The sequence below is a fragment of the Triturus cristatus genome, chromosome 7 (genome assembly GCF_964204655.1).
Source record: "Triturus cristatus chromosome 7, aTriCri1.1, whole genome shotgun sequence".
Classification (NCBI taxonomy): Eukaryota; Metazoa; Chordata; class Amphibia; order Caudata; family Salamandridae; genus Triturus; species Triturus cristatus.
The window spans coordinates 1,731,887,787-1,731,897,547 of record NC_140590.1 but is presented as its reverse complement, the minus strand read 5'-3'; the positions used below and the strand labels follow the sequence as shown (position 1 = coordinate 1,731,897,547).

General features: G+C 46.7%; 1 protein-coding gene and 1 long non-coding RNA gene across 2 annotated transcripts in view; both read right to left on the bottom strand.

Annotated features, from left to right (window-relative positions):
- Positions 1 to 3,482: 3,482 nt before the first annotated feature.
- LOC146812931 (uncharacterized) lies at positions 3,483 to 5,424 on the bottom strand. Its single transcript, XR_014966937.1, has 2 exons — positions 4,442 to 5,424; positions 3,483 to 4,281 (listed from the first exon to the last, which is right to left on the bottom strand). It is a non-coding gene; the product is annotated as an uncharacterized LOC146812931 (long non-coding RNA).
- LOC146812930 (C-type lectin domain family 2 member B-like) overlaps positions 5,425 to 9,761 on the bottom strand; it is a 33,362-nt gene continuing 29,025 nt past the window's right edge. The window contains exon 5 of the mRNA XM_085615232.1: positions 5,425 to 5,902. Within this exon, the coding sequence (XP_085471358.1) occupies positions 5,782 to 5,902 (121 nt within the window). The 3' untranslated portion in view covers positions 5,425 to 5,781. The remainder of the gene's footprint in view (positions 5,903 to 9,761) is intronic.

The following is a 9,761-nucleotide window of genomic DNA, read 5'->3' as shown; positions in this document are numbered from 1 at the left end:
AGCATAGGGGCCCTCATTTTGCCAGCTTAAGACTGGGCAGTTAGGGTTTAATTACAAAGCTAAGGCGGGGAACCAGGTTGTCATGGAGGAGGTTTTCTAAGATAAGAAGAATGGAATCTGGCAGGTCAGGTTCCATTAGGCGGTCCTCTGCACCTAGAAGAGGGGGGCAAGGGAGTTGCGGCACCAGCCGCCAGGCATTATAGGGCGCAGCAACCGGAGAGCATGGGTTGGTGCCATTCTTTACACGGCGAGATTCCTTTGCACACAGGGGGTGACACAGGGGGAAAGGGGCACCAGTCCTGCACGGTGAGGGAAACACTGGGGGGCGCACATATGGGCACATACAGACTCCTCCCCCCCCCCCTTGTTTGGTTCACAGCAGAGGGAAGGTGGATTGGAGGGATGATGACTGGTACCTGAAGATAGACTGCACCATCCTGGGGACGGTACTATTACAAGGAGACCGGAAGTTAGGGGAGGCTCCACAATAGCACTATCAAATCAGTCACGGGTACATTAGGGCTCAACCAGCAATTGGCAGGGATAATGGCTGGGTTTGCCCAATTGATGCTCGCTGGCTGGGGCCGACCTATGGGAGGGTTGGCCGTTTATCGAGCAGAGCAGTGCCCCCACGTGCCTGCAATTGTGGTGGCGCATTGATGTGGAGGGCGCGGATGAAGCGCTTTCGGCTTGCAGCGTAGCGTTTCCAAGTGGATAGTGTGCCGCCATGATGAATTGGTACAGGGCATAATTTTTGGTTTGCCATCCGGTGTTTTGCTGCGGCTGTGGTACCGATGTGCCCGTGGCAGAACATGGTGGGATGCGGGAAGGAGTGTAACGAGGATACAGTGTCATGGGATGGTTGGGGGAGAGGGGGGTCGTTGCGGCATGGCAGGAACAGTGATGCGTCGGGCGGGGGGGACGATGGGGCAAGGTTCCATATAACCATGGTGCCTATGGTGGCGCTCAGGAGAGCTTGGCCTGGGAGGGAATAAGGACCGCGATGCAGGTGGAATGCAGGGAAGCTGGAGGTGGTTTGCACGGGTGGTTGGTGGCGGATGGGCACCTTCGGGAAGGGGTGGGGGCGCTTGTGGCGCGAGGCAGTGGGGATGCCCGGGGCAGTTGCTACGACCTGTGTTGTGGGAAAGAAATAAGAAACAGCATATGGGCGTGGGGGTGAGCGGGTGCAGTTGGGAATGCGGGGTGGGGGCAGGGGTTTTACGCAGGTGGTGCAGAGCAGATAGTCACCTTTAAGGCTGGCATGAGGCGTAGCAAGGGAGCTGGGACAGTTGGGCAGAGAGTGAAATGCAGTTCTGCTGGGCGGTACGGTGCGGCTGCACCCGAGGCCCGACCAAGGTGTTACCTTGCGGACCAGGCAGCGGCGTGAGGCAACGGGTAGTCCTGGGACAGTCGCATACACACTCATTAGCATTAGAGGGAGACGAAAGCGCACCAGGGGGAGCGGTGGGGGACAGGGGGCACCAAGTTGGCCAGCTGGGGAAGAAGCAGTGACTGGTCTAGTGCAGGGTTTGGGTAGGGCCGGGGGACGAGGCCGTCCAGGAGAGGGAATCTTTCAGATAAGGAGAACTTGGTGGGGCTGGCTATGAGCGATTTGGCAGTCCATCGAATCTTGTCTGTGGAGGGGTGGGGGGCGAAGGGGTTGCTCCAGCGGCACTGAGGTGAGGGCCGCCCAGAGGGAAGGGGTTGGCGCCATTCCGTAGTGGCCGGAGTCCTTTATTGTTGCAACAAGATAGCACAGGAAGATAAAGTTTTAGGAGATAGACTTGGCCACAGCATTGGTGGTGTGTCTTGGAAATGTGTTGGTGACCTCAGAAATGTCCAGAGGAATTGCGTTGTATTTTTTTCCCTCTTTGAAGTGCAGCACGTTCTTGATGATGACGGGACATGGAGGCAAGGTGTGCTGTGTTGAGGGAGTGTTTTTGTGGGTCAGAGTCTTAGTTTTGATCCTGTGTGGGAAGCTTGTCCTAGCCTTGTCATGATGGAATGTGTAGGACTGCCGCTGTTTCTGCTTTGCGGCCATCGTGGGATGAGCATTTGGGCTGAATAGGAGACTATGTGTGGAGACTTTGTTGGTACTTAGAGATATGGTTGCAGCTTGTAGCTGCGTCAGGTTTCGGACAATGCATGATCCGGACAGTGGGGTTCTGCACAGGCGGGCTGTGGAGACTGTTGTGTTGTGAGAATTTGGAGTGTGGTGCTTTGGATTGGCAACATACGTTCTGGAGGGTGTGGGTTCCGGTGCTTACGTTCATTGGTTCCATTGTAGAGGAATAGACTGCCCCGAGGGACAGAGGTGTTGAGTCTCGAGGAGGAGGACTTGAACGGTTGAGAGCAGCGTTTCAAACGTAGGCGAATACATCAGACTGTGTTGTTTTGAAATACAACTCACAGGATGATTTTGCTGAGTGTGGCTGATTTGCATCTCCCGTGCTTTTGCGTGTACATCCAACATTCCATTGTGGGCCACGAGGGGTACCAGGAGTCCACGCTGTTCTCGTCGTTTTGAGGCCAGTTGCAGGATTTGCTGTGTCCTTACGAACGATGGCGGGAACTACGGTAGCACTTGGCAAGCATGCCCCGGGGTGTCAGGAGACGCTGTCTGATGGTACAGCGGGCATTTATACAGTGAAAAATGTGAGGGAGACCGAAGTTAATTTGCACAGGTGGAGGCAGAGTAGACTGTCACCTTCGGGAGAGGGGGGCCCTCGAGGTGGGGGGCGGTTTGGACGCATGGGGGGTATGAGGCAGGCACGCACGCCCATTAGTCTCAATGGGCTTCTGAAAGTTAGTTCTGTCAGTGCTTCTTTGTTACCGCCCTGTCTTCTTTTGGGACGGCCCATCCGGACTGGATCCTTTGATTCACGGCTTGTTTATATAACACGCCTCCTTTAGATAAGAAATTGCTTCACGACAGCCGTGAAGCAAACGATCCAGTCCGGATGGGCTTACCCAAAAGGAGAAAGGGCAGTAACAAAGAAGCCTCATTTTCAATCGGATGCCATCGTTTACCATAAACGATGACGCCATCCAATGAAAATGAGGGGCGGGGCTTCGAGCCCCCTTCCGAAATCTTCTCTCTAACAATATTTCTCGCAGACCGTGTTGCGCATGCGCGCTGCAATGCTAGGCGAGACCTACAAATTAACTGCTCCTTGAAGGGGCGCCCCATAATGCCCTGTGCTGGGCTTTTTCAAGTTACCCATTTTATTTTAGGAGGCAAGCAGTCACCCCCCCAGTAACATTTCAAAACTAACCCTATGTTTCTGAAGTCACAAAATCTATGACCCACCCAGGATTTTCACCACTATGTAAAGAACTCATAAGGCTAGAACATTTGATCTTTAGCTGGGAGTGCAGCACCCTCCAGGGACTGGGTCTATGGCTGCATTTTGTGTGGCGTTAAGATGTGTGTACATATAAATATACATATATAAATTAAAAAATGCACAGACACATGTTCATTTCAAGTACTTTATTGATGGTATAATGCAGACAGTGAGTTTGATAAATGTTGAAATGCTTTATTGTCAATTGATTGTATTTATACATGGCTATGAATCACAATAAAGTACAGTGAATTGCTAGTGCTTTCTTACATGGGGTTATTTCTCTTTTAACTAGTGCCCTCGCTACAAAACCAACAGGCTTGCCTTGTATGTTGTTGTGAAGACCCCTGACAAAGCCAATAGGCCTGCTTTATATACATACCCCCTATATAGTGATCTGCTAGCTGGTGTAGGTGAGAGGGTATTGTGATTTTGGGGCCTATGACCCATTAGGTGATATCAAATGTCATCTGTTATTTTCAATCTGCAGGATGTATATATTTATAAGTTAATGCGTAGTATTTAGTAGTGTGTGTGTGTAACAATAAAGTACTTTTCCAAAGAAAAAGCCCTGACTGAACAATCATTTATTACAGTGGTTCCCAAACTTTTTAGACCTACGACCATATATGTGGCACAGCAAACCTCTGCGACCCACCTACCTTTAATGGACCCGAGTTGGGCTGATTTTTTAAATCCAACTAAAGCATTGGTAGTGCGCTGTCATTTACAGGCAGCACATTTTCCATTTAAATGGCGACTAATTTTCTGCAGACATTCAGTTTTACTGAAAAAAACTATATAGCACACAAATGATGTGTGTAATCAGGTTGTATGTGAATGTTTATTAATTGTTCATTATAAAGTGAGATGTTGACGTATTTTTACCATATTAAATCTGTTTTCAGCACACTAGAGATTTACAAAAAATATGCTTCTACAATTTATATTTCCTAACTGTATACAGTTCATTTACAGGTATTTACATTTTGTTGTGTCTTGCAATAAAGAAAAGGGTAATCCTGCAGTCACTTTTCAAACTACCTGAACTCCAGCTAGATTGTCACATAATTCATATTAAAAACTCCTCTCACTTTCCAGTCAGGAAAAGTAAACACCAATCCCCTGTTAAAAGACGAAGCAGTCATTTGTCAGAAGTCCTAGGCTGACATTCGATCTCTGTCTTTGATGCAACAGGAGCTGTGACTAGATAAACACACAATTTAAAGGCATCTTTACTGCTCCAGTTTTTTCCGACCCACCAAAAACCGGCTCGCGACGCACAGTTTGGGAAGCTGCTTAGAGTATCATTGAGTGCCAGTGAATGGTGAGTGCTAGCCCATTCTGCACCACACCACCTCCCCTGAGTAGGCTTTGGACTGCTCTGCGTCGCTACCCTGAGAGTCGTGCACTACCATTGGGTCCTTGATTTACAATAAGGGTAAACTGTGCACCTGTTACTGGCGCAGGCCTCACATCCTGTACAACCAATAACCCAATCTCTTACAAAGCTGAGAGGCATCCTGCACAACCAATAACACAATCCCATACAAAGCTGAGAGGTAATGCAATGCTTATGACCTCACAATCTCTATACCAATAAATAATACCCAAGAGCAAAATGTTAAATATCAACCCATAATTAAAAAATAAATATTACATATATGGTCATCTTTTTCAAAGTGTTAAAGATAATGTAGTATGTCATTTCATCTGTAAGATTGTTCAACATTTGCGATTGCATCTTCACATAAAGGGGGAGTTCATGAAGGTTTCATTTGTGTCCCAGTTATGGTGTACATGGTTGGTTATTGAGGTTATATATTGCAATCCTAATCATAACTTGGAAATGTCAGCCTTTTTTCCAGTTTTAATTTGTAACCGTAACTGCATTGAAACTTGTTTTCATTACCATACAACTGTATAATATAAACACGTCATTAAAAAAAATAATTTGCATATTAAAAAACATGCAGGAGACAGCATCTATAGTAACAGTCCAAGCGACGTCGAGTCGATGTTGAGGTCCATTTAAGCATTCATCTGGACTTTATTAGCCTGACCTCCATTTGGGCTGTCCACCTAATAAACTCATGTCATTTTTAGGCATGAAACGCCTGTGAACCAGGCTTAGCTTCGAAGGCCAAGTCCTCCTCACACCACACTGCAGCACATAACATGGGACGCAACTGTGGCCACACTGCGATGGCCAACATGGAACATAACTAAGGGTACAAATAGTTAATACCTTGTGGTATCACATCCTACACACTGCTGAAGGGCTCTAGCATCATGTTATGTGCTGTGACCACTGGGCACCTCTCACAAATCCAACATCCGTCCATCAGTATATTATCCAGGTCAGACTTCCTTGACAGGGTCTTTGATAGTAACTCCACTTGCTTGTACGGAGGGCCGGACTATGTGCTTTAAATTAGATCTTTACGCAGTGTGCTGGTTTGGTGCAGATATGTCTCCGAATAGAGGAACACTTGGCGCTGCTGAAACCCACATGATTTAGATAGACGCAATCTGAGCCACCAGCTATCTCAGTCCTAAAAATAAAAAAAGTCAATGTTAGTACAATGTTTAAAGTGATCACATTTTTTTTAACGAACTACATGAAATATGCATCCACAGTTACAGACTCAGGTTATACAACCTATTAGATACCGGTCATGCTATGGCACCTCCTTGTGGGGAAATAAGATAATGGCACAGGGAGGATATCCAGTGTGTAACTGGTCATCAAGCAGTGGCAGCAGGGGTCCGGTCTACCACACTAAGGGAGGAAGACCACACAGTGTAGGGCAAACGTTAACATACACAAGCAGCCTACAAAGCCCATAGGTTGCAGTAAAGGAATCGTCCTTGGTTCTCATTTGGTAAACAGGCCAGAGCAGCAAGGCACCCGTACCAGCATAGTGGTGCAGGTGTGCAAATAGAAGCTACTAATCACCAGCCACAAACAAAACGTGAAATGTGAACACCAAGATGAGACAAGCATTGACAAATCCAATATATCTGCGCCTTTGTTTATTATACACAATTGCACACAGGCAAAAGACATTAAAAGCACACAATGTCTTGCACACACATGTCCACATCACCCTGTCTCTCACATACATATACAAAACACTTTCAAACACACAGGCAAGCACAGTGTCCTTACACATACCAAGAACGGTACGAGTTGAAATTGAGAAATGGATCCGCACTGTGACTGCTAATTGCTTGAATTCTTCATTACAGAGATAGGGATGGCACACCAAAAGAAGCCCGCAAACAAGCACCGCTCTGTTTGACAATTTCCACAAGACGCTCTTTGCCAACTTTATTATTGCTGTCCAGCACCAACGAGCATCTTACACTGCAGTCAAACACAGGCTATGGGAGCTAAATCTCACCTATTCTCTTCTGTTCCCTGCCTGGCTTAGAGTGTTCCAATGCAACAACTCACTTTTGTTTTTAGTATCCTACAACTGCCTGGGACTGGCTTGACTAATTTCACGATTCCAATTCGACAGCCCTGTCGGTGCCTGCTCCCCCGCCTAGAAGACACGAGGCGCTCCGGGAAGTGTCCTTGAGGAAGAATGAGTTCATCTGCCTCATAAAAAGGAGGACCGACAGTCTGCGATTGAGGCTGGGTCCTCCCTCTGTGGCCCTAGTTCAAAGGGAATTCCTTGGAGTTACCTAAATTCTCTGTGGAATTCTGCTCTGCCCTATACCCACAGCAGACCTGGAAAGTTCCTGACCCCCAGATTGCCCCCTGCTTTATGGCTTACCTAAGTCAGAGCAGAGTTTGCCACCAACCCTTACCTAATTCATCTGTGCTCGATTTGCATGACTCAGCCAGTGAAACAGACTTCCATATCGCACACTCCGGTGCCAATATCGTGGACTCCCCCGGATGTTACTCCACAAACTGCTGATGACTTGATTTTACTGATGTAATTTGGGCCGGGGCCTACATGTCTGGACCTGAGCTTGCAGACTGGAAACCTTTTTCCACATCCTATTGTTTGCCCGGGAAGCCCCAATTTGGGTGAGGGCGGGGGTCAGTTTTCAACCCCCGGAGTAGTAGTAAATGGAGTGGGCAGATATGCGTTGTTAAAGGGCATTTTAGACAGTTAGCCATTAGTAATGGGCAGCATATATCCTCCCAAGGTGGAATTGGAGCCTTTCTTAGCTGCTTGAAAAGTTCTCATTCGCTGGCCTAGGATGCCCTGAATATTGGGTGGCACGTCAATGTTCCAGCACAACGGCTTAAACCGTTCCTTTCCACCACCACACCATGCAGTTGTGACATCCACGCAAGGTTCAGGATTGGGCTCTAGAGGACATTTGTTGCAAGCATTACTCACTTTCCTGCAAATATTCTTTTTTTATTTCCTCCCCTCTTATAATATAGTCTATATGTGCACCTCAATGGAATAATTTGTCTGGGTTTCAGGGACGTGAGAGTTAGGAATTAGCATTTAAAAATCCTTAGAAATTCATGGAAAAAACCAAAGGTTACAGGGACGTTATAGTTAGGCTGACATTTTACTCATACAAAACAAGAGAAATTCAGCCATTATAGTTAGCTGAGCTAACTGTAACTCACTATCCCGCAATGCACTGCTTATGACATCACATATTACATCACTCATGACATGGTCAGTGACATCATTGATGACATCTTTAATGACATCACCGATGACATCATCCACAGCATCTGACGCACCCACTCAGACCCATATAGAATCTTTTATACACCCACTCTCACACAACCATTCTCAAACCCATTCACAGAGCCATACCAGTACTTACACACCCTCTCACTGATTCATACAAATCCACATGCTCACCCCATACTGCCAGTCATAGACCCACTCACTCTCTAATACAGCCATTGACTCTTCCACTCATACAGCCCTATAGGCATTCACACACTGAGTGAGTCATCCATAGAACTATCACACACTTAGACACTCACCCATACAGAAAATCATACAGCCACTTACTCACCAAAACAGTTAAACACCCACCCACTTACTCATACAAATAGTAACACATACTCACTCAGCTATACAGTCACTGACAGAAGCATGCACACATCTATATAGCCATTCTCACATTCACTCATGTATACAGTCACTCATATACCCTGTCACTCACGTATACTGCCTTTCACATACTCAAGTTACTCACCCGTACTGACACACACACTCAATCACTGACACAACCATACACTCACGCACCCATACAACTTCCCACACACTTAACAGTACCCCATACAGACACTGACTCACCCACACACTGATCCATACAGGCAGTCACACACCTCCTCACCCACAAACACAGACAACCATAGACGTAGTCAGACAACCAACCAATCACCCATATAGCCATTCATGAGCCCACTAACACACTCATACACCCACTTAGACATTAACTGACACACAGATACACACATTCTCACAACCAGTCACTTACTCATACATTCACTGAGACACCAAATCAGTCACTTATACAGTCAGTCATGCACCCACTGAGTCATTCATACAGTCACTCATACACCCACTGATTCACAAATACACCTTTGTATATATATTTAACATTTGGAAGATACGCTGTTTAAAAAAGAGTGGTCCCTGGTAGCATGGAAATGCACCAGGGACTGGCTCATCCTTATCATCAACACCGCAAAAAGAATAGCGGATGCTCTGCTAATTAAGATCCAAATAGCTGAGGGTGCTATCAAAGTCATCATCCAAACAACTACATACAAGACTAAATTAGCTGAAATCAATGCTGAACTCGCTGAGAACAGGGAGTATCTTATGAAGCAGAAAATAACTAAACTTCAAAAAGATATCAAGAAGTTTTCGACAGAAAAGGTATACCCTTATCTTAAAGCAGATTATACCTCCACAGTCACGAGTTACTCATCAGATGAGAGTTCAGGACCTTCTAGACGAGGCTCCTCTACTAATAGTGATTCAAGCACAGGGAGTTGGAATAACAACAACAGGAAAGCAAGACCTTTCCAGCAACCAGGCTATCCAGCATTCAATATGCCTCCTTTTCAAGGACCACCCCCCTTCTGGCAATATCCTATGTATCATCAAGGTCCTCCCCCGCCCTTTTTCCCACCCAGGAATGAACAACCTTTTTTAGACAGAGGCTGGGGCAGAGGAAGAGGGCGCAGAAGAGGGCGACAGCAAAAAAGAGTACAATGGCAGGAGCAACCCCCGAGGACAGTGGAAACCAGGAGCCAAACCAGGGACAAGAGAGATTGATGATCAATCTATCCACCAGAACTCTCACCCCCGTGGAAGAAAGAGTGCTCCAGAAAGGCCTGGGGTTTGTCCCGACGCCTAAGACAGATAGATTTCGTGACACCTGCGAGATCCAGAATTTATTTCGCAA